Source organism: Accipiter gentilis, chromosome 32 (genome assembly GCF_929443795.1).
Source record: "Accipiter gentilis chromosome 32, bAccGen1.1, whole genome shotgun sequence".
NCBI classification, from domain to species: Eukaryota; Metazoa; Chordata; class Aves; order Accipitriformes; family Accipitridae; genus Astur; species Astur gentilis.
Window position 1 is genome coordinate 3892448 of NC_064911.1, and position 25472 is coordinate 3917919.

Consider the following 25472-nt stretch of genomic DNA (forward strand, 5'->3'; position numbering starts at 1 on the left):
ACTTGCTTACATATGTACACTTACTTTCATTACACATAGTAGCACTATATAGGACATGGGTTGATAAATGTTAGGTTATTCAATCTCCCACCTCTTACATACCAATAATTTGGCTAGGGAAGAATCAGAAAAACAAACAAGTTTGTCTTTGCACCTTTGCGTTTTGCTACTACTTTGTAGCACATGTAAAAGATTTTGCTGTCTTGTCTCAGTCTTTGGTTAAAAAAATTGAACACCTATTCACCTCTACAAAAAAGTCTACAGAGACCCTTATGGGCTTGTGTCCCTGCTCCCAGAGTTGCCCTTAATAGAAAAAGAAATTCACATGTTAAAAAAACCACATATATATATATATATCTGGAAAAAGCACTGTCTGAAAAGGTAGGCCTATCAAGCCATCAACTGTCAACATTCCCAACAAAAACATACTCTGTATATAATGAAAAACATCAACTAACCTTCAATTAAAGGGCAGAGTTCATGGCTCTCTTCAGACATCCAGGATGAAGTCTATTATGTTGCTTACCAAGCATTCAAACACTTGTTAGAGAAGAAACTGCCTCAAAAATTACACTGGAGTAATTTGATTGTAAAGATTAGTGCTTATAACAATTCCTTTGGCAGGTACGCAAGTAACAATGTTTTAGTTACTTGAACATGAAATACAAGACCCATCACTACAGGCTAAACTTGAGTACTACTTCAAAACAAAGCAGTAAATAGAGAAAAGGTGGAGGGACAAGCTTTTAGAAGAGAAGCAGTGCCTACCAATGGGAGAGAACAGTGGGAAATTCATTCTATGTTTTCGGAAAAAGCTTAAAAACTTGCAGTAGTAAAATAAAGTAGTGTTGGGTAAAAAATCCTTTTCAAATTTATCCTTCCTTTAGACTACAACTGCTTGCTTTTGTTTTATTGAAAAAATAATTACTTGGAACATGCACACTATATAAGAAACCCTGACAGTTAAATACACATATCAAAGACAAATAACATCTGCATTAAAACAGCAAAATACTGACAAATGTCCTTAACCAGCATTTTGAATTCATTGCACAAATATATACCAAGCTTTGCTTAAAGGTGTGCTGCTACCAGCCTTGTTTGTTTTCCTTCCCTTGAAGCTGTAAAACATATTATCTTCAACACTGCATGGAAAGCCATTTTACCTGTTTTTAAAGCCTTCTTTTACATTGCATTTTAGCCTTGAGCTTTCAAAAAAAACCAAACAACCAACAAACCAAACCACAGCCAACAAACCACACCGTATAGTTATTGTGCCATTCCCATCTTTGAGCAGGGGTCAAGCAAAGGCTGCGGAGACAAGAAAAATGATATGTTGTTCCTTCAGACATCACAAAGATTTTTTTTTTTTTATTGGTTTAGGAAGAAGATGCACACCCAATTCAGTAGATACTGAACAGCAGGGAAGTCAGGAGATAAATGCTTCGCTTTAGAGATAAAAATTAAAATAAATATTTATACATAAACCAAAAGTCTACATAAACTTAAATTTTATTTCTGTCTGGGGTATCCTTTTAACAGAAAGGAGAACTCTGTGTCTACAATGAAGACTCATAGTCAGCATTCTTCTACCACACCATGAGCCACCAACGTCTTTCAGCAGTTTGCATAGCTTTTGCAGTGTTCCCACAAATTCCAGAGGATTACAAGTGCCACACACGTCATTCGCCTGCAGTTAAAACTTCCAGCATGTAATTTCTTTCAGACTTCATTGTGAAGAGAAGCCATACTTGATTCAACAGCAGTCAGTCTTGTTTCCAGAACCTTTAATACAGTGTCTGCCTGTAAAACAGGGAAAGACACTCAGTTATAAACAGAACTTGACAACACAAAGAGTGAGTGTAGATGTTGCAAGTGCTCAAATTTGATCTTGCATCAATCTTATTTGATTCTATCCCTGCTACTTTCATAGTTTGAAAGTTCATTCAACTCTAATGTTAACTCTCTACACTTTCTCAAATCTGTAACTGTCTCTAACCTTGGTGTCAGATCCACACATTCAGCTTTTGCCAGACAACCATCAGCTGACTTCATGACACTATTTGCTCCCAATTCTCCCTATTTGCAATCAAAAGTTTTCAGTAGAGCAAAATGTCAACTTTATTATGTAATATTTAAATACAAACTTACAGCAAAAGCATTAAGTCAGTTTACATGAAAGACAGACGGGACATGACTAAAACAAAGTTAAGTGAAAATCTGGGGAAGTGAATCAGAACTAGTTAGATACAAAATTTCTAATTACTGACAAAAATAGATAGGAATCTAAAGCTGTGCTTGATAAACACAGAACGCTAATTACCATTAAAATGGAAGGAAAAGTTACTGAAATCTTGCATAACACAAGATACTAATAGCATGAAGTATTACAGCAGATGTTAAAACCCACAGAATAGATCTGGATGAAATACGGATATTAAGATTTCATACAGGTAATTTAAACAAAGAATGATATAAGGCTAAATCTTACCCTTTGTAGCACATCTTCCAAGACAGCTCGACTTTCAAGAGTTAAAGGTTCCTCATCAGTAAGAGCTTGCTTTTCTGAGGATCCTAGAATGTAACTGATATACTACAGTTTAGATCATACACTTTTCATTCTGAAGGCAAAAAAACAAGTATAGGACTCATCCATTATTCTTAATGATTATGAGATTATTATTAATACACTAACAAAGTGGAAGCATGATTCCAGTGACAACAAAAAAAAATCTGTTTGGTAATCTTGTAAACAAACTATACGGTGGAACGGAGAGTTTTAAGTGCAGAACTACCAACACACCACTGCTTTATGAAAATTAGAACTTCCAAGAGACAGTCAGGAATTCTGGTGCTACAGGATATGGTGAAAAATTATGCAGACATTGAGAACAGTGTAGCACTAGCTAGGAAAACCAGCCATCACTATTACTACACAGTAAAATGTCATTTTGTTACCGTGTTAGTATTTCAGATAATTTTACTGCCACGGAAAAAGCAAAGTATCATAGCTGCGGAGAGGAAAAAAAACCCCAAAACTGTCCAGAGCCAGAAGGTGAACATCCATATAGATACAGCAAAGTAAACTGAAACTTAACAAAAAGCAGAAACATTAAAACTAGCCCAGACAGAAATAAAGGTAACCTATCACTGTTTACTAGAGTAATGCTTGGATAAAAGCACTCTGGTGTGGAGACTATGACTGCAGGCTCATTTTATGTTGTCTACAGCAGAGCACATACGTAGTCTTTTCTGATCAAATGAGAAGGAGCCCTCCTGTGTTGCGTACCTAGTGTTATTTTCCTGGGTAGCATGCAATTTCTTGTACAAAAGGCAGCCCTGGTGTTTTCTTTTTTCTAGGACTTGCCCAACATTACACAGATGATGTTTCTCACACTTCAGCACTACGATGCTAACAGCAGTAGTACAAAAAAACATGCTGGAACAAAGCAGCAGAAACGGCTACCTCTAGACGTGCCACAAAAGTTAACAGGAGCATCCCTCAGCAAGATGCTTGGTGGCTGAAGCTCAGCTGGCAGGCTTACCAATAGAAATTCTGCCTTTACCTTTCAATTGAGTCAACATTGAAACAGAACAAATCCCTCTTGTAGTCGAGATGCTTTGGGGTGCATCTATAGATGTTGCCAAGTGTCATTGAGCAGCCAGAGCAGAATAAAGTTTCAACGATGCTGTAAGTAAGATACGTAACATTTATTCACAAGAAAAGAAAAAGAAACACCTCTCCCCATCCCCCATTCTAAACAAAAAAAAAAAAAAAATAATCGTCCATTATGATTTTTTTAGAGCATTCGCTCCTGCTTTACGTGATGTAATTACGAGCCCTCCTCTTCCTGCCCGCGTTCCCAGCGGGCGGCTGCCCTCAGCAAGACTCATACACAAGCCTTTTTTATCCAGACGGCCCGAAAGAAGTGTTCCGGGCCCAGGCTGCCCGGCGGAACACCGGGCACCCCGGCCCGCCCCCCGGCAGCACCCGACGGGCCGCTTATCAGGCTCTTCCTCAGCGCCTTCCCCGGGGCCCCTCGGCTCCCTCAGGAGCGGGAGGGAGGGGCCCAAGGCGGGGCAGCAGCGGGGCTCCGGGGCCGGGCCTCACCATCCGCACTCGCCGGGCAGCTTGGAGACCTTCCGCTCCTCGTCCACCGAGACGCTGGCGGCCGCACCTGCGCACAGGGAAGGGGGGGGGGGGAAAGGCAGGGAGGGAGGTGACCGACGGCCGCCGCGCGCGGCGGGGCCGGGGCCGGGGGGGGGGGGGGGGGGGGGGGGGGTTGGCGCGCGCAGGACTCACTGCGCAGCAGGATGCAGCCCGACTCCTCGTCGTTGGTCACCCAGCTCAGCGTGTCGCCTACCGGCCGCTTGCAGCCGGCGCAGAGGAACACCATGGGCAGCAGGTCCGCGTTCTCCGCGGCCCCCTGCCGCTGCTCCGCCGGAGGCAGCGGCGGCACCCGCCTGCCGCCCGCATCCAGCCGCGACAGGGAGGAGTCCAGCTCCGCCACCAGGCCCGACGGCAGGTGGAGCGCGCCCGCCATCGTCTTCAAACCTCCCGCGCCGGAAGCGGCAGTGATGCCCGCCCGCTCCAAGAGCGGCACCGCCCCGCGCACGCCACGCCCCCTCCCCAGCCCGCCGGGGCGGGGACGCGCGGCCACGCCTCCCCCCCCCCCGCGCACGCTGAGGGCCCGCCCCCCAGCCGTTAACGGCCGCGACGGGGGCGGCCGCTCGTGCCTCGGTGCCGTGGGCCTCGGCAGCGCCTGCGGGAGCGCGCCGGGGGGGCTCGGGTGCTGCGGTGGAGGGGAGGCACGGGAAGGAAAGATGGCGGCACCTGCGTTGAAAGCTGCCTCTAACCGACCCGGTGCTTTTTGTGCTGCGATTGCCTGCCTGGCTCCCGGTTCTGAATGCCGCCTCGCCGCGCTGGCTGGCCGGGCGGTGTCCCAGGAGGCCTGCCTTGGGCCCTGCCTTTCCTCCGTGGGCCTGAACGAGCAGCCCGGGCCTCCCCAGCTGCGACGTGCCCTGGGGGCTGTCGGGGTGCAGTCGAAAGCGGGCGGAGGGTCTGTCTCACATTTAGCGTGAGCAGTTTCGGCTCCGTGAACCTCAGTGAAGCAGGTAGGCCGGTGTTCGCCTAGGCACAGGACTGCCGTGGGCCAAACGCCTTCCACCGGTCTGCCTTCGCCTTGGGAGCCTGCCTTTCCATCCATCGCCTTCGGGGTGGAGGGAGTGAAGGAGTAGCAAAGCACAATACGTGGTTACTCCAGTACACCCTGTGTTTATGAAGGATTCTGTCAGATCTTACCTGCTCCATGTCAAGAGAAAGTCTGAAATGTCTTTCAGCCCAGCTGTTCTCAGTAAGCTCCAGAGCGCGCTGCATTGCTGCAAGTTTCTGAGAGGGAAGGGTTTGTGACCCAGCTGGCACTCGTCCACCCCATTCTTAGGTTACTTGACATCCATCTCAGCTTAAAATATGCTGAGGAATAACGTAATTGCCCACCAGGAAGCAAGGATTACATTTTAAGGGCTGCTGTTATGTATCTGTCAGACATTAATATTCATTACTGCTAGATGTTTTTTAGTACCAAGGCAGTCCTTGAGCTGCGGAACCCCAGAGTGATTTACATAGGCATCAGTTATGCAATCTCTTTCTGAGGGCGCTGAAGTACAATGAAAAAAAGTATTTGGTTGGAGTTCTGTGCTGGTTTAAAATGCACTACTGAAATGGCTAACAGAACAAACTCCTCTGAGTATTTTTGGTCGTATGAATATTATTGGGATTATATAGATCCAATTCCAGTAGATGGAAGCAAGTTGAAGGTTAATAAATGTAAGTATTGTAGAGTAGTAGTGCTAATCCAGTACAGGAAAAATGTTGCATAGCTTGTCTCTCCAACTTATTTTTTGTTTTCCTTGCAATAGAGACCATGCCGGGTTATACGTGCATGGTTTGTACGGATGGGTGCCTGCCTGCCAAACTGACTGTGCTCTAATAGCAGTTATTACTAATACTGAAACTCTTTGCTTTATCTTAAAATATTTGAAACTAGAAGACTGCTGATACTAACTCTTATTTAGAAGGACAGATTCTTTTTTAGTCATTTGCTAAGTGGAAACCTAATGACTTGCAAATCTGTAGTTTGGGGTGTTAGTTACCTGAATGTACTATTGGAGAAGTTGACTGAATGAGCAGAGTTTTTCATAAGACTATCGTGTTTTCATCTTGGGACGTAAGGCTTACATTACAACTGACAAACATCCAAAACCTTAGTAAAAGAAGAAGCGTATGTTTCCGCTAGCCAGGAACAACAAGCTGAAAACATATTCTATTACATTTCCTCCTTTGATTTAGTGCTACTGAACTGTAAGATAAAGTAATAATATACATTATTGTCAAAATACTTTATTGCCATGGAAGCTAATTCTGCTGGGTTTAGAAGTTTATTTTCAAAGTATATAATACGAAATAGTATTCACCAAATTCACCCTGCAACAGTTAATTCCGTTTCACACTTGGTTTTGCACAATGAGATAGCGATGTCTTTTTATGGTTACTTAAAGTGGCAAGTAATTATTTTTTTCCTAATGTAACTGCATTGGTTAGGTTTTGATAAGATAAAATGACAAGCTATATCATGAGGGATTAACTTAACCAAGTATAGTTGGATGGATTGACAAAGATCGAGGGAGAATGGGTAGACAGGTTTGAGTCACTTAGGCTATAGGCAGCATTTTCCCTCAATTTCTGCCAAGTCTCTACCTACAGTTGTATCCTCATTTGAGTGACAAAGCTATGGGCTTTACTGGTTGCTATTTAGTTTACTGAAGACAACTACAACTGTTCAGATACGGTTTCAGAGACTAAAATTGCTTTCCCCAAGGTTATTATAGTGATGTGGTCAGCAAGGAAAACGTGATAGTCTTTGAAAATATTTCATGTGTCTCTAAGAGTGCAAGAAACTATCTTTCTAATACTGACAATTGAACTGGACAATGCTAGGAGCTTCGTGTCCTTTGCTTGCCTTATGTGAGCAAGAATAAGAAAAGGGGCAGAAACTCTTATTCTGCGCTGCCTCTAGAAATGCTTTTCTGTCCACTCTGATGAGCTTAGGGCTTATTGCCTCCAAACTTAGAGCATCATGCCTTAAAGAAGGTAGTGTAAATATCCACATCCTTTGAAATACAAAATCTTGCTCCGCAATACTGTAGGGCAACATTTGGTGCTGCTGGGATCAGGCAGATTATGAGCAGCTTCTCTAATTCTCTTAATTTTAAAGTTAGGGCAGATAATTACCCCCAAATTCATCAGGGAAACCCCAAACTGCTGAGTTAAGCTAGCTGTAAGTCCCTGGCATGTGGCTGGCTTAGCAAAAAAAAACAAAAATCAGGAATCTAACCTTTTCCCTTTTTTCTCATTAATAACATCTTTCTAACATTTGGGTTGCCTGGTACATAGTAGAGGTGGAGTTTGTGTTACAGCATTTCCCTCCATGGCAATTTATAGGATATTCCTCTTTACCCAGCTGTGTGTTTTCTTGAAACTTGTAGAAATTGTTCTTCTGAGAGAAGATGCTCATCCTCTGTTAAATTTAATTTAAATTTCTTGATAGTTTCATGGAGGAAATTATCACACACCTGAGAGAGTGCTTATGAGTGATCTCATAAGCCCTATTTCCATTAAAAAGCAGAGTAAACTTAATGATTTTTTTTTTTAATTTGTTCTCTCCCCATAGTCTGCTATGTTTCAGGTTTTCTTATATTGTAAGGAGATGATTTATGCAATGATACTTCGTGTTTATGCATCTCATCTGCTTCTACAGTAACTCCAACTTGATCTAGTTACAAAGGAGTGGAGGCCTCAAAGATATAAAATATCTGCAAGTTTCTACACCTGGTGACTAGATAATAGAGGAAGAACATTGTGAGTGAAGACCTTTACTGACAAAAAGGCTGCAGGGTGAGGTCATGCCCTGTTGGACACAAAAGGAAATCACCTTTGGGCTCAGCTTTGGGAAACAAATCTGCAGGAAAACAGGCTTCTGTATTTTAGCTGCTCAGCTCCCAGGCAAAGAAGGAGAAGAAAGATGCAAGTGTAGGGTTTGGGATGTACTTTTTTTTCCCCTCAGCAGCTTAATGTTAAGGCAATTTGAGTTCCCTGGGGCAGCAGTTTATGTAAGATATTTCTAGGCAGCTTGTCAAAATGGAGTTCTGCTCCATGATTTGTGTCTTTTAAAGAGCCCACACTGTACCAATTTCTAAACTAAAAATGTTGGGTTTGGTTTTCTGATAGCCAGGAAAGTGAAACTGTTTTTCTTTTTTTTTTTTTTTTTTTTTTTCCCTTCCTCTAAAAATAGACATTTTTCCATGTCAGCAGTCCAGGAGGAATGGAGACTGCATCATCTTGGTACTTTTATTTTTCCCTCTCCAAATACCAGTGGGAGAACAGTGAGTTACAAGTTATAAAGAAAACACTAAGGGAAATAATTCCACAGTTGGTTAGTTTTTTCCTTGTTTTGAATAAAAGCAGTAGTCAAGCAATGAATATACTTTGTAGGGTTTCCTGTCTTTGCATAATATTTGCAGTCTTATACCTTCAAAAGCCACTGTTGAGATTATTGTCTTCATGTGCTTGGAAGTATATAGATGAAATAAGTTCAGCAAGTCCTTGCCCTTTGTGCTGAAGATGAAATGTGATAATTTCCCCTCAGACAGCCATAAACATTCCAAGTTTGGCAAAATGTAGGATACCTCCAGGATCACAATAACTGCTGTATTGATGTTCCAGAGGGCATCTACTGATTGACTGCAGTGAGACCTGAGCATTTGTTTAGGTGCATTGCTGAATCAGCCCAAATGAATCATGTGGTTGTCATAACCCCTGGGATGGGATTATAGCTCCCTAATTCAATTTTGCCTTTTTTTTTTTTTTTTTAATTTAATGTAAAACAGAGACCTGAATCTCTGTACTTTCTTTCTCCTGTTACGTGGCCTATCCCTGAAGCACTGTGAGACTGTGTTTGTCTTATGAAAATGAATCCAAATCCAGCTATAAAGTCATGGTCTTGCTTTCTATTAATAGCATTGTGCAGCTCTCTCCCTTTTGTATAAAAATAATAAAAAGCTTAATTGGCCCATGAACTAATAGGCTATTTAAAAACACATGCATATGCACACAAAAGGTGACTAAAATTTAGCAGTAGAAAAGCTTTTTATAGATTGTTAAAATATGTTATCCCAGTTTAAAAAAAAAAATCCTAATTGCAGGACTTTAAAAACAGGAAGTTTCTGTTTATCCCTCAAGAGTCCAAACTCCCCCTGAGACCTGGAGCAAATTTGATTAGCTTCAGTGAATTCCATGAATCGTATTAAAGCTGCTTTTAAAAGATGAAACCAAAACAGCTCTGATGATAGGGAATTCTATAAATCCAAATTCTTCATTTCTGTCCCAATGGCTTTGAACACTTCAAAACCTTGAGTTTTTCAAAATATCCCTGGACCATGAGCTTGCTTTTTTTTTTTTTTTAACAGAAGTCCCCTATTCTCCCTTGAGGAGTTGGGGTTGGCCAGTAGCACCCCATTGCTTTTTCCCATAAAAAGAAAGAGGGGGAAGAGCAGGTCAGAATGTTGGCCCTCACATGCTAATTTACCATCCTCTGAATTAAAGCTTAGTAAAACTTTATTTTAACAGAGGGAGAAAAAAATAAGCTGACCCTCCACATTCTTATGTCTCAGTAGCCCAGCCAAAACTCAGCTTGCTTATAAGACTCTGGCTGGGTCAGTTCTAGTTTTAGGTTTAAAAGGAGCTGCGATAATTCCCCCTCATCTCTTTGTGGCTCTGATGACAACATGTTCTGAACTTTTTCACAAAGAAACACCTAATCAAACATATTGGACCTGTTTCAAAGAACACAATGTTTTCTGTCCTTTCAGATGGAAGATTTATTTTATCTTGATCAATATTTGTCTCTGAAGTCAGTGACCCTTCTTTTTCACCTCAGTCTGAGTAGCTGGTTATTAATTCAGGGCATTTCTTGACTTATGCCCTGCAGAACACCCAACCTTTTCAAGGCTTTAACTTGGACATTTACCACCACCACACTGATCCCAGGAAGGAGCATTTTTGAAACAGTGACCAAATGTGCTACCGGGGCAGGAGCAGATTCATCCCATCTAACAGCCTGTAACTGAGGCAGTCATTTCAGCAGCACTGTAGCCTTCATTCATTAAAGAGCAACTCACTTTTCTTCCCCCAACCTGCTCATACTCCCATTAGCAGTGGTCACCCAGATCAGGGATCAGTTCATCTTTTTTTCTTTTATTGATTAAAAAAAAAAAAAAGTTTTCAGCTGAATCAGGGATAACAGCAGTGGCAGGGTCTTAGGCTGGTTTAAACCAATTGCGAGTCCATACTTAAGTGCTAGGAATCCACTTGTTCCTTAAAGAAGCTGCGTAGTCCTGATAAAGTAGGCTGCATTTTGAACTATTTTCTGTTGATTACAGAAGTATTGTAGCTGAACAGGGGAAGGTTCACATTCTCTTCCACTGGACTGATGTGCTGTAAGGGTCACAGGCACTTTTCAACAAGCTTTCCTTGGTATTTCTCTTTGTAGAAAATGTTTTCAAGGCTAGAATTCCCTCCGTAAAAGCACCATCTTAAAGATCATGGATTGTACTTTTTCACCCAAGAGCAGGATTTGGCTATACACTGAGTGGTAATGGCTCAGTCTTGAGTACCAGATTGTTTACCGCACTGTGATTTTGTATCCCCTGCAAAGAGCTGAAACCCTAAAATCCATCAGTGCTCAGTATTACATTTTAAATATATGCATAGTGCTAGTCACCATCACACTTACTAGATCTTTTTCCCCAACCTCTCTCCCAGCCCTGGCCATGCCCTGTTACAATAAACTGCTAGGAGGCTCTTAAGACTTATAACAAATTGGCACGCAGATTGCTCTCTCTCAAGGGTTTAATTAAATTGAATTAATTAAATGACACACCTTTCTTAGAGATTGTAAAGTATATTGCTTTATAGTTTTATATTTGCTATGGTATCAGTGACAGAGTTACTGTGTTGTGTCCACAGATTCTATTGTCATAGCCTTTTGGGTTGGGCTTGCTGCGTTTGTGATGTTTCTTTTCCTTATTTTACTGTATATGTCCCGCTCTGGATCAACTCCAGTAAAGTAAGTACAACCAGAGATAAAGTAAGTATAAATCAGTGTGATAAAATAATCTGCATGAAACATTCACTCACTGCTTCAAGTGATCCAGCAATTACAACATTTATAATTGCACACAAAGATGACACTTTTTATGTTATTATTCAGTTTGAGTGTCTCTCAACCCACTGCAATTCGCTGTTTGTATTAATCACCTGGATAAAAATAAATCCATAACTGATGAGGTTTTCAGGTGACAGAAAGATGGGGGAACAGTAAACCATGAGGATAGGCAGAACAGTCTGGACTGCTTGGTGTGTTGGCAAACAACATGCATTTTACTTATGCCAGCTATTCAGGTTGCATACTATGGAAGTAGGAGAGTCTGTTTCACATGCAGAATGGGAAAGTACCTCTTGTAAACCACACCTGAGAAGGAAAGTAGGAATCATGGTGGTAAAGCGGGTGAACACCAGCTCCCAAAGCAATTCTGTAAGCCTTGATCAAATTAAGAGAAAATTTATTAGTGAGATCAGGAAGATAATAGCATGTGTGCCATTGCTTATATCATCCCAAGAATGTTGTACCTGCGTTGGAATGTGCTCTTTAAAAGGGGTTTTAAAGAACTTGGGAAGAATAGGGAAAAAACTGATTTGAGTTCCAGAAACGCATCCTACAGTAAGAGAAATCAAATCAATTAGTTTCTCAAGGAGCAGTGGCTCAGAGATGCTCCTTGTGAACTGTCTGCATCTTTTAGAACACTGGTGTCCAATTCAGGAGCCCCATGATAACTATCAAATGGTAAAGTACTGTACTAAAATGCAATGGCTGGAAGCTGATGCTACACAAACTCAGATGAACCACATATTTTCTGTGAGAGTAATGATTCACTGGAACAATTTAGAATATTAAATGGGTTGTGATTAATTCTTTTACTTGATGACTGAACACCTGAAAAACATGCATTTGTATTCATCAAAAAATTACTGTGAGGATCCTGTGGTCTATCATTCCCTGGCCTGTTATGCAGAAGGTTAGGCAAGCTTCTTTCTTACCTAAAATAAGTGTGTGACTCAGTCCCTAAACACTTTTAAGTTCTTGTAGGTTAGATTAACTCAGTGAAATTACTGGTTTATAATTGGCTGAAGGTCTAGGCAAATTTTCTTCTGCCTTTTTTTTTTTTTTTCTTTTTTTTTCCCCCCCAAATCCTGGCAGGAGTATGACAATACCTTCCTTCCCAAAGATGGCCCATATCTGAACTTCTGTCCTTCAGCATAGTAAGCCCACAGTAAAACTACAAATACACTTAGAGAATTAGTCAGTTGGAAGTGTGGCTGTGAAATGAAACACCTGCCAACCATGGATGTATAGCATTCACAGTACCAGTCAGCTTAGGAGTGAGACAACATGGTCAAACTGGGTTTTCTGTTGGGGCAGAATCTTCTGGAATTAGCCTCAGGCCATTTCATTAGCGATTAAAGTTTACAGGTGTGATTCTGTCACTCTCACCTGAGTACCTTAATTTAAATTTCAGTAGAGTACTGTTCAGCATTAGGGAGACAGAGTTGGGTCTGAGCTAGCGAGTAGCCCAGTAAAGCATAACAGCGTCTTCAGGCCCAGAGTGTGTGCAGCGTATCTAGCTCTAGCTTTACAGACAGATCACAGAGCCCCACGGTTGTGTCATCCAGACTGTTTTCACAGCTGGGCTTGATGAAACTGGGAAATATCCTCCAGTGGCGGACAAATGGGATAGCTAATCTATTCTAGTAGGGTGTTTCCACCTGAACCCTCCATGACTGAAAAAAGAGGCTGCATAAATAGCTCACTGTTGACAGGGATGTCCCTAGTCTCCTAAAAGATTACAGACCCTGTCCTGTGAAGGTAGCTGTAGTGGATGTTCCTGATGGAGATGCAGTGCGGGCTGATGTGCAGCACTCACATGTTGTATGGGAATGTAGTTCTAACACTGCCTGTGATTTTGAACTTTGTCTAAGGGCAGGTTTCTGTTTGCAGCTTTCTACATTTGGTTTACTTTGTTTGCTGCTAGTTTTTCTGGCAAACACATTTTATGCAAACAAGGATGCATTTGCCCACTGCTCCTCCTAATCTGATCAGGACACAGAAAATTCAGCTCAGCAGATTAGGCAGAGGTTCAAGACTAGGTCACAAACAAGCAGAGGGAAATGAGTGTAATATGGCAGTAAAAAGGAACACTAATATTCTAATTTATTGGCACCCTAAGGTCTCTGGCATGCTTACAAAAGGTAACAACAACACTAAAAAAGGCAACTTGCCCAAATAAACCACAGAGCAGGAGGCAAGCTAACAATACAAGAAACACATGGAAATGGACATAAAATTACAGGATAACAGAGGCATGTTCGCATTAATTTACTGGTCCTAAAAAACTGGCAGGAGGAGTCTATATACATGAAAATATCAGAGTGTTTGGAAGACTTAAAAGTATTAATTTAAAAAAAATTTTCACTTTTGCATCATGTTACTGAGTGAAATACTTGGCTTAAAAATATCCATATTTATTCCTAAGATGTTCAATTTTGCCCATTGAAAGAGCTGTTGTGAACAAGGCAAGTCTAGGAATGTTTCATGGAGAGTCCAGGAATCCTTAATGGAAAGCAGTATTGAATGAGATTTGCTTAGGCTTTGAAATCATTCTGTCTTATAATTTTTCTAGGTTTGAAATATACTGTAAGAAAACAATTTTAGGACTGAAGAGACTATTCAGTGTCATCCCCCCCCCCACCACCACCAACTTGCCCTTTTTGATTGAGTTCCATTTGTTTTTTAACCCACACTCCAATTACACTTCTCCCAATTCCAGCAATAAAACAAAGTGAGGTGCCTAAAAGAAGTTCTTCCTGTTAACTTCCACCATCCTCCCCTATCATCTTCTTTGTTACGTAATCTATCCGTTACCCTTGGCATGACAATCATCTAATTTCTGTATTGAAATCTCCTGTCTCGTTTCTTATGATAATTCTGATACGTTAACCCAACAAACATACGTACACGTCACTGGTCAAGGCTGGAGAACTTTTACCTTCACTGTTTCTGTGCTCATCCATCTCGCTGTCAAGCCCTGGGGTATATAGGGCAGCGTGTACTCTTCCAGCTTGCTCAACCGCCTGGTGAAACAAGCATGCTTTCAGGTCTGGCAGTTCATGAGAGCGTACCTTCTTGCTTCAGTTGACTGTCGAGCAAACCCTCACTGGCGTGTCAGCTGCCTTTATTGTCAGCTGGAGCCCTGTGGGGTCCTTGAAGGTTACATTTTGGCCTTGTATAATATGCAGTGATTATATCTCTTCCACCACTGTGTACACAAAGGTCTTATTCTTTTGGCAAGGGCATGCCATTACCACAGTATAGTCTGCTGATTTTTATCTGCATATCTGCACAGAAAAGAAGTCAGTGTCAAAGTGTCTTCTGAAAGGCATATGCAACAACTAGATCTACTTATGCCACAGCGTAGTCCTTAGACACTGAGAAGTCCTGGACCTGAATCCATGATCTGATTGCACCACACTTTTCTCTGCAATACAAAGTAGTTTGGTGCCAAGTCAGATGAGTGAGTTTGGGAGAGGGGGGAGGGTTGATGCTTGCAAGAGAGCTGCAGCACGGAATCCATGTCCCAGTCCCTTTTGTCACCATTATGCTATCCCTACAGAAATAAATAAAAATTTGGGGGCATGGGACCAATTATTTCAAACCCATTAGCATGCCAAGGCAGTTGATTACCACAGTGTTGTAATCAAGAGCCAGTATTAACATTTGCTTCAACTATGTTTCTTACCATCCAAAATGATACAGAAAAATAAGGGTTAGTGGCTGGAGACAGTTCCTGGTCAAGGCTGAAACTTCATGCTGTGGAAGGGGGACAGGGAAAGTTCCTTCCTGGACCGCTCAAGAGGACACACTGGTTTCCCATGCGTTTCACTGGAGGCTCTGCATTCCTGACGGCTGTGACTGAAACCACTGTAGACATCCAAAATCTTCTGGCTATCACTTTCCTACCAGACAGTGTAATGGAGGAAAAAAAAAAATTAGGTACCCAGAAAGTTGGAAGATGTGCACGTCTCATCCCTTGTCCACATTTCTTGCTGTCACAGTAGCCTTAGAGAGGCTCAATCAAGGGACTCTGGACTCCTTGGCAGCATGAGCCTTGCTGGCTTCAGGCAGATTTCTTGCAATAAAAAACCCAATTCAGAGCTTAGATATTTTTTGCCCCTGACTACCACCAACTTTTACCCAACATTTCTGGGACATATGTTAATGTAGTTTGAGGATACCACTTGCCAGCCAGAGATGTGTGAGTTGGCTTGAAAAGACTTGTTCTGCAGCCAGCTTTCTTCTCAGTTTGCAGGTGAGAGTTTCCTTCATGGATAGACATATAACCACTGATTTGGTGGACAGACTGTACAATGTCCATGTACTTTTTCAATTTTTTGCTCCATCCAGATCAATTGCAACAGCTGCTTCATTCCTGGAACTGGGGAACTAATTTGGATATTTGACAGCGCAGGGGTTTTGGTCCCTAGGACAGAAAAAAAAAAAAATCTATAGCCATATCCTAGATCTCACGTGAGGGCAGATAGTTTTCAGAGAGTTTTTGTTTTTTCAGCTTACCTTCAAGATTGTAATATTTGTTAGTGAACAACATAACCACCACATATGTGTATATATATTACAATAAGAAAAAAGCACCTATTCACAAAGGCAGTGAATCTGATACTCAAGGCACTGTATTCCTCCAGATGACAGTAAGACATGTAATAGCTCTACCTGGGCATGCTACCACCTTGTCTTCAGGGAGAGGAAGTCCTCTAATACTACAGTAAGAAGATCCTCATGAGAAGTACTTCTCTGACTAAGCAGATTATGCTCCTGTTCTCTACTTTCTTAACACAGCTGCTCCTGTTCTCTACTTTCTTCAGCCCTCTCTTTCCTATCACACTAGACTGTGTCCTGAAATGAAGGTAATTTGTCTCTTTATAAACTCACTTAAGATATACTCAAGTGCAGTCTCTACCTACTATCTCACTAGTGGTAAGCACATATTCTCACACCCAGCTACCTTGAAATTCATAGCCAGGATTGGCAAAGAGCTCAGAAATAACCTGGTTTCTCAGCGGTACTTAAATCTCATGGTCAGGACACCCACAGGACCAGTATTTGAGGTCGACATGACTTGTCTGCATAGATTACAGCATCATTCCTTGTGTCAGAAGAAGCTGAGACAGCTAAGTCTTTACAGCTGGCTTCTCATATACAGTGTTCCTATGGATCTATCCCAATTTCTCCCCAAAACAGTTTCTGAATTTAATCTCAAAGAGCAGATAATAAATCTTGGTATTCTCAAGCTTCTGGTTTCAAGGCATAAAGGTGTCTTTCACGCCTCCATCATTAGGAGAACTTTTTAAGTTGACAGAACCAGCTCCCTTTCATGTGAACAGCTGTCAGACCCACAGGAGCAGAGGCTGTCAAAATGGTTAGCTATGAACTGTCAAAGCCTGTTACAAGACTTCGGCCACCAGAGGTGAAATTACAGTGTCTTCACAGGAAAGTGTTCTCACTCCTGTCATCTAAAGAAACACGCTCCATACCTTTTAGCAGGTATCATGCCACAGGAGAGAGGCCTGGGATTGGTATTACACTTGGTAGAGTGGCACTGAGGTTGTTCAGAGATAACTGATCTCCAAGTGAATACTCATGGGCTGGGGTTTTATTTTGCAACAGCCACTGTGTGAATGTACGTGTGAACGCAAAGCCAGGAATAGAGATTGCTTACCAGTAGTCAGTGTCCCTCCAGAAATCCCATGCACTGAGACTCTGCAGTTGAGAGGACACCATTTGCTGAACGTGAGGTCAGAACATGCCCTCTGCGGCTGCTGCCCAGACATTCTCCAAGTCTGGTGCCACCAGGCGAACATCCATTCCAGGTGGGCTGTGCAGCTGACTGCACTGCTCAGTTACTGGGAAGCAGGCTGGCTGTGCTAGCATTACGGTGCCCTCTGTTGCTTTCTGAAGTTCTTCCTAGTTCTTGCCCTTTCTCCTACAAGCTGAAATGATGGGGCTTTTTGTTTTCAAACTGTTAAATAGTTTTAAATGACACAAAAGGGCTTCCATCTAATAGTGACCAGACAGACATTTACAAGTGACACTCAAAAGAGTGAAGTAATTCTTGAGCCATGCATTCAAATAGCATCCTTTGACAACCTTATTATCAAATCCAACATTATCTCCTCAGAGGGTGCAGAATGCCCAGTCCAGAGATTAATGTCAGCTCACTCTCAAGAGACATACACCAAACCACAGACAACTGAGGCACTGGAAGAGATCTGAGAGTGCTGCCCACTGAGGGCAGGGATGCAGGCTCCCAAAGTCTGTGCCCAGGTGCTATACCTTTGCAGAGGAGAACAAGTTCTTATATTGTTGGTCAGTATTTCTCATTTCTCTGCCTGGTTAAATCACAATGCCTTGGCATTGCATCTTGGCTTAGCTGACAAACTTCAATAAAATTAGGGCCAAACATTTATTTAGATAAAATATTCTAGTTGTTCATTAATGAAGAATACCAAAAAGTGATCACTGTGGATAGACAGTGTGATAAATATATGAAATTTTGGAATCACAGTATCACCTACTCCAGGCTTTAAAATATCATGTCTGTCCCCTGAAATCCATAAATACAAAATATTAGCTCTACTTTTTTTTTAATATCTCAAGTTTTTCTGTGTGCAACAATTCACTGTCTTTAGGGAGAATAATTCATGAAAAATCTGCAGTTCTCAGTGAAAAATATTATTGCCAGGGTCGAGGCTTTAAATTTAATATACTGTTTGACTAGGTCCATCTTAACTAGCTGTCCAGTCTGTGCTATATGACTGTTTGCTCGCCTTTGTATAACTGTATCTTTATCTGCATCTTTCGTTCAGAGTGACTTTACATTTATTTCCAGATCACTGATGAAAATGCTGAACAGGATCAGGTGCTTATGGAGCCCTGCTGGAAACAGACGCAGTCAGAGATCTTTCTCCAGTTACTTTTTCAGAAGCCTAACTCACATAACACCTGTTTAATGGGACTTGTGTATAGTTCTTTTTAAAGAAGGCAGTATGGAATACTAAGTCAAATGCCTTACTGCAGTTTAAATAGCTACATATATGCAGCTACCTTTATCCTGAAATTGTGTTCCCCTCAAAAAATGACATCAGACACTTCTCACCATACCTGTCTTTCTATAAAGCCATACTGTCTGGAATTAGTTTCTCTGTCCTTTGAAATACTTTTTCACTTGTATCTTATCTTAGCTTTAATTCCATGATTTTGCCTGGGGCTGAGTGAGGTCAGTTGCACTGCCTTATAGTGTCCTGGCTTGACCAGCTCGCTCTCTTTGAGTACTGGGACCCTAGGGCTCTTCCAGCTGCCTCAAACTTCCCTGCTGTTACAGGGATGGTTAACGATTAACAAGAGCCAGCCAGAGTTCTCCTCAGACAGTCTCCAGGTCTCTGGGATGCAAGTTCTCCAGCTGATTTTAAAATATGGATAGCTAGCTGATGGTATTTAGCTACTTAATGGACTGGAAAGAAAACATCCTGTTTTGGTAAGAGTATTTTTGTCTTGCTTCTGTCAAACAGAGAGAAGAGCAATGTCTTGAATATGCCTGCATCATAGCAAAGAAAACCCCAAATCTGCCTGCCTGTGGTAGGCCTGTTGCTGAGACTTTTGGGGTTTGTTTCGGTTTTTTGAATTACCAGTCAGCAAAATCCCTGTTGCATTAAGTCTTGTCAGGCACAGATATTTTAAGCTTTCATTAGCAATTAATGAAGATAAATTTGAAGTTATCAAGTTTATATTTCCCCTCCTCCAAAGTATTAAAAGTAATTGTTTTCCTTTTCATCCCATTTACTTTATCTTGTTTTTTAGATTTTGGTTGTTATGTTTGTCTAGCCACTGAAACACCAGCTTTTAGTCAAAGATATCTTTTTTCTCATCTCTGAAGCCATGGCTCCAGGACATTAGTAAGACTTTTCAAAAATTTTCCATTTTCATTTTCACTTTTGGGTTACGTTTTTCTTCCCAACGAAATTTTCCTCCCCACCTTTGAAGCCCTGAGGATATAGTAGTAGTTGGGATCTTGTGTTCAAGCCATACTGAATAGAACTTACTGCTTCTAGGCCAGGACTCACCTGCTATTTATTTTTTAAGGGTGATGTTTAGGAAGCTGCTGGAAAGAGGGCTTAGAGAGGAGGAGGCAGAGTGTGCTCTGCTGTTCTCATATCATCGCCCCCTCCACCCCAGCACTAACTTGTTTTTCTGCCAGAACCATACATCTTTGTATTGTTACTATTTGTACACTGGAAATTTCCTGCTGCCCTTGTCCTACCCACTCCTTTTTAGGTCTGTCCCATTTTCTTGCTTGGAACCCCACCAGCCCTTAGAGCTGTGTCTTGCCTTTTCCCAACGCCAGTTCCAGGGAATCCCTCCCAAATATCACACATCCTTCTTGTTCTTGTCCCCAGTGACACCCATTCACAGTTATGCGAAGCTGTCACTCCTCTTCCCTTTCCCAGGAGCAGCCATGACAGTTCCCTTCACACTTGGGTACAGAGCAAGTCGTAGCAAAGTTTCTAGTTTCCTCTTTAAAAATCCAGCTAAAGAACCAAGCTTAAAGGCTGGACTGATGGTCCCATCTTGAGGGGGAAAGGGGGAGTCACCACATATCAGCCACAGCTCACACTTTTGCTGTTGGTCATATTCCATTTCCAGGTAAGGACATGATTCTCATGGTGGATAAAGAGGTCTGAAATCAAACGCATCTCTCATGCTGCATTCAATGTCTTTTGTGTTAGAAGAACCACCTTCTGTATTTTTTAAAACTTTGATAATATACTTCCTTATGAAACTGCTGCTATCTGTCTTCCAAACAGATGTCCTTGATAACTGTACTTTTTTTTTCTCTCCACACATTACAGACAAGTGATTGTAGGGAACCAGATAGAAGAAAGCAGTTCCAATGGTAAACAGCCTCACTGTGATGATCTCAGTAGTCCATACTCAGATGTCGTTGCTTCTCAAACACCTACCTCCCTTTCAGATGAAACTGGCATTCATGAAAGGATCTGAGCCTGGGTTAAAACTGGAACAGGTTAAACAAAAGCAGCAGTACAGTTCTCCTGACTGCAGAGAAAAGCTCAGTGCTATGACTGCCTATTAAACACTGATACCAAAATCCTTCAAGAGAAGAAGAAAAAGAAAAATGTCTTTCAACAAAGGACAAACCTGAAAAATCCTGGATGCATAAGAGGAAGTCTTAATGGCCATATTTGAGCAATGGTGCTGGAGTTGCCTGATCAGCATTTTAGATCAACATTTTGGATCCTGATGATGATGACTGTAAAATTTCTCTCTCTTCTTTAAGTAAGGATTCAGATTCAAACTCCTCTCCCAGTTACGTGGTGCAAACGGTTGTGCTGCTGGTTGAGTGGTTCTCATTAAGACCCATTTGGTGGAGAGCAGATTTACCCCTCCAGCAGAAAGTCTATACCAGTTACACCTCGAGTCCTGTAAAGAGTTCTGCCTTGGTCACCAGAATGCCCACTGAGTCCTGTAATCCTTGGGGGTGTCTCTGCAGCATCAGTTTTCCCTGGGTTGTCTTGCTGTGAAAGAAAGCAGAATCCCGTTGATCTTACTGAACAGGCAGCATAACCAATATTGTTTATATATCATGAGAGCCATAAGTCATCTGCTTCTGTCTCTGTCCTCAGGTCACACTCATCAGCTGCATCTTAGTAACACCTCCATTTGGACATCCTCTGAAAAATAAGCAACAACGTCAAGCGCAACATCAAGAATAAAACTTTGATTTTAGAAGGGTTACAACTTGCTTCACTAACTTAAAGCTCAGCAGTTCCCTCAAGGATAGAATATGCTTTTTATTTACTTTTCTACTGCAAACAATATTTGGGTTGCTTAAAATTTACTAAAACACTGTTTACCTAGAACAGCCTTTAAAAAAGTTATGGCAGCACTAATTATCTCAAGTGAGTGTCTTACTGAATAAAGAATTAGCTTTACCTACTGCCCAGAAATACCATTTTGCTACCAATAACCAATTACTTTTTGCTTCCATTTTGGAATGGTAGATGGAAAACAAACTATTAATATTGAACAATCTTGAAATGGTTATCTGCCAGTTACCCAGGCATTAGAAAAAGAGAAGTGTGTTTACCATATTTGGTATCGAAGGAAAATGCTGGCAAAACCACGAAAGCATCATCACACTTCTGCACAAGTTGTCTGCTTTCAGCTGGGGCTGCAAATAGTTTGACAGAAGCCACAGGAGGGTCACAGCAGCTTTTCAGTGAGGTGGAGAGAATGGGTTAAGCTCAGCTGGAGCGAAGTCAGAAGGGCCACTCACACTCCCTCCCCCTTCAGCGGCCTCTGCTCTCTCCACCTCTCCTCACCCAGGGAGCTCCACCAAACCCAGGCAGACCTAGGGGAAGGTCCACGAGAGGGTGAGGAGCCCTTAGAGCTCCAGTAAGCATGGAGCTGGGAATGCAGAGTCGGGCTGAGGAAGGCAGCAAGGGCTGGAATAGATAAGAGTTCAGAGCTAGTTGCTGGGCTGAGGACAACACAAAACTCGCTTGAAACTTGAGAAGCTTAGAAATTCCACGTCCCCATGCAGGCAGCAAAAACTCCTACAGTGAAGCACTGCCAGAGCAGCCTTGTGCTGTGTACAGGGAGTGTAGGCTGTGATGTTACCAGAATGGGTGGGTTGGGCTGTGTTAAAAAAGCCTTAAACACAAGAGACAGACCAAACCACCAGGCATGTGTTTGTATTGTAGGGTTTTTTTTTTATCTCCCAATTTTTTAATCTCTGAGATAAACACTTTGGCAGTTTGCTTTTTGAGCAAACTGACTACTACTGGTGTTGGGCTTGGAAACCTGTCAAGGTGTGAAGTCTGTTAAGTTAGACTGAGTCATGGGCAAATGGAGAAAATGAGGGAAAGGCTGCAGGAACTGAAGGTGCAGTATGGACAGAGATGTATCAAACATTTCCATCCATCAACTCAGATGGCCACAACAGCCTTCCCCTCTCCTCAGATACCCTTACCTTTTGCTAGAGCTGAGGTAGTTCTCACAGGACACATGAATCGACTACCTTGTTGATACCAGCTCTCCTGCTGCAAATTGGGACAGTTACCTTTAACTCCACTGCAATCACACAGTATCATCACAGAGTCTGAAGAGGACCCGACCATCTAGACCCGTTTTCCTCCTCAAGGATGCAGCAACTGCCCTTCGATCATTCATGCCACATCTGTCTACCCTGAGCTAGAACATCTCTGCTGTAACAGTTCTGCACTGCCTGCCAGCACAGTCTGCTCCAGCATCCTCCTCCCTGACTCATGACAGACTCACATCACCCCATTTTTCAAGAACCAATTCTCTACAAATGGATTGCAAGGGGATTTCTGAAAGATGTGAATCCTCCCATGCGTAACAACTGGTGTTCTTTCATTAGTTGCACTGGAACATGACTCAAAGCACATAACCACTGACAAGACTTTTTTATTCCCTTTCAAATTACCTGGAAATGGAAGGCATATATTATGACATATGAACAGTAATAAATAATATGCAAAATGCAAGCCTATCTTATAGCACCTAACTTGGGAGGACAGTGGGGGAGAGAGAAATGCATTTCCTTCTGTGACATTTCCATATGTACCCACTTCAAGGCCCCTCCAGTTCTTTGCTCTCCACAGTGAGCACTTTATTTCCCCTTCCCCCAGAGTCCTCCATTGCCAGAGGCCTCCCCTGTGTGGTCCGCAGCATTCACAGATGATTGAAGTGCTGCACCCACCAGTCAACAAAGTGTGACCCCACATCAGCTCATGCTGCTGATTTGAAGACATAGTTGACTTCTATAAAAATGTTACCCCAAACCACTACCCCCACAAAAGCCACATCATTCTGCCCAGTCGCTCACGCTGTGTGAAGTCCTCTCCTGCTAACCTGTCAGATGTCCTCATCCGAGCACTGGCACCAGCAGCCCACCGCTGAGATCCATTTAAAATCCTGAGGAGCCCCACCTGCAACTCAAACTGTACATGGTCTATACACCAGCTACAACAGGAAGCAATACGTTCTTCTGGGCTGTTGACTTCACCGAGTTTTTGTGAATTTTGAGTAAAAGGCTTAAAAGGCCTGTCCTGACAATGACTTTTGTGAGGGCAGCCCAGACCACTGGGCCTGCTGCAATGCGCTCTGGAGCTTCATCCACATGGCTCTCATCACAACACCATCAAAGTGAGTAACTTGTGTTAAATTGTAGAAACTCCTTGTATTAAAATGTAGGCCCATATATGGAGCAAGTTTTCCATTTCCAAATGCTCTCCACAATTTATTTTAATCAAGCTTAATTTCTTAAAATAATGACTCTCCATCTATATAATTTATTAAAATGCGTTTTGAATATATTGGCAGTAATTCACACATACAAATCATTCGACTCCTAACCATCTATGGCTTTTAGAGATACTTGACCACTGTTTCCAGGAGGACTTCATAATAATCTTTTAATTGCCACATTACTAGAATATACTGAAGCTCAGAGACGGTGAGAGATTAAGCCTTATTTTTAAAAGTTCCCACATGCACAGCTACATTCTCTTCACTGATAAGCACATCTGAGCTACTTATCTTTTACATGACAGGCTAGTAGCTTTAAATTGTCAGTTCATTTGCATTCATTCTTTTTCTGTTTCCAAAACTACCATTTTAAAAATGTGTATGAACAATCCTCTCCTCCAACCTTGAGTATTTTGGTAATAGCAGTATTGGAGATAGTAACAAAACATGACAGGCTAGGGAGAAAGTACTCGCTGTTGGGCCTTTCTGAATACTTAAGGCCATCAGAAAATCATCATTTGAGTACGAACCCTTAGGGTGGATTCATGTGGTCAGGATTTAGGTGCATTACTGTAAGGAAAGCATACCAACATGCATGACGCCCTAGTTGTAGTCATGGTCTCCTGATCCTACTTTCCACTTCTATAGCACTGTGTATCTCATTAGCTAAAGTCCACTATAGGCTTGAAAGTTATCTTCCTTATTTTAGCAGTGACAAAACTGCATTCAGCAATCACTACTTCCATCCACAGAGAGAAATACCAAGGTGTGAAAATAGCCGCTTAAGCATAAGTAATTTAGGATGCCTGTTTTCATCTGCTGTACCCATTTCTAGAATCAGATCTCACTCAAGAATCACTCTTCCAACTGGTTGCGCTTCAACACACGAATTCTGCTCCTGCAGGTACCACAGTTACACAACTTATTTTTTTAAGCAAACATGGCCAAAGGGCATGTGAAAGGCCATTATTGGCAGGCACGCAAGTGTACACCCAAAAACATTTTGGGCTTGCAATTTGTTGGAGAGTGTGCAACAACTGGGTCGTGGCGTTTAGGATTTGGGTTTTGTTACTTTATTAAGGGATCAGAAAGGATCACACTACACCACATCACACATTGCTTCCCAGTTACCATCATGGGCAAAACAGACTCAACTCGGGGAAAAATAATTTAATTTATTGCCAATTAAGATAGATTTGTGTAGAGAAAATACATTTCTGCATTACTGTCCTTAGGTTGGTTGAAGGGTTTTACCTCATTTCTTTAATCCTCTCAAGAAAATCATACTATAAAACCACTGTTAGATGTGCTCAGTCCCTCAAGAGCTGCAAAACTCCTTCCCTATGTGTCATAAGTATTTTCTTTTCCAGTCAGATGAGATGGAAAGACATCTTCTGTTTTGGAACTCCTTTGGTTTCATTTTGCCTGTGGGTTTTTTTTGTTTTGTTTTTTTTTTTTTTTGTTTTTTTTTTTTTTTTTTTAAGTAAGTAAAATAAGATTTTTTCATCACAAAGCAGATTTCTGATGTCAAACTCTAGGGATTTTATATGACACAAAAATAAGCCTCTAATGGGCTTACAGCTTTTTCAAAAAACATTTGTTATTTTTAAATCAAGTCTTGATATAGATATTATGGCTTCTTTAGGACAAGAATATTTATATGTAGAAGCAATCCTCATTATTTGCATCTCATGTTTTTTTCTTAAAAAAACACACAAAACAACAAATTAAACAAAAATCACGAGGAGTATGCATTTCTGATTTTTCCCTGTACAGAATTTGTACAAAGTACCTAGGCACAGTATATATTCATGAGTAAATTTAATAAATCCTGTTTTACATTTCAAAGGTTCAAGCAGGCTCTGCATATTTGCATAT

The 25472-nt window shown here is 41.7% G+C and overlaps 1 protein-coding gene and 1 long non-coding RNA gene across 2 annotated transcripts; one reads left to right on the forward strand and one right to left on the reverse strand.

The window, feature by feature from the left end:
* Nucleotides 1-1494: 1494 nt before the first annotated feature.
* MIS18A (MIS18 kinetochore protein A) lies at nt 1495-4577 on the reverse strand. The gene is made up of 5 exons (XM_049835146.1): nt 4304-4577; nt 4112-4178; nt 3567-3689; nt 2492-2585; nt 1495-1803 (listed from the first exon to the last, which is right to left on the reverse strand). Exons 1-5 carry the CDS (start codon nt 4542-4544, stop codon nt 1723-1725), a joined length of 606 nt encoding a protein of 201 aa, XP_049691103.1. The 5' UTR covers nt 4545-4577; the 3' UTR covers nt 1495-1722.
* Nucleotides 4578-4784: 207 nt separating this feature from the next.
* Nucleotides 4785-24565, forward strand: LOC126053230 (uncharacterized). Its single transcript, XR_007510310.1, has 3 exons — nt 4785-5827; nt 11084-11183; nt 20153-24565. It is a non-coding gene; the product is annotated as an uncharacterized LOC126053230 (long non-coding RNA).
* The last annotated feature ends 907 nt before the right edge of the window (nt 24566-25472 follow it).

Bases quoted from the DNA above. Each gene is read 5' to 3' on its own strand.
- MIS18A (XM_049835146.1), bottom strand. From the start codon at position 4,544: ATGGCGGGCGCGCTCCACCTGCCGTCGGGCCTGGTGGCGGAGCTGGAC. The intron at 3,690-4,111 runs GTGAGGCCCGGC...TCTTACTTACAG, and splicing joins CTGCCCGGCGAGTGCGGATG to CATCGTTGAAACTTTATTCT. The intron at 1,804-2,491 runs GTAAGATTTAGC...CCTGTTTTACAG, and splicing joins TGGAAGATGTGCTACAAAGG to GCAGACACTGTATTAAAGGT.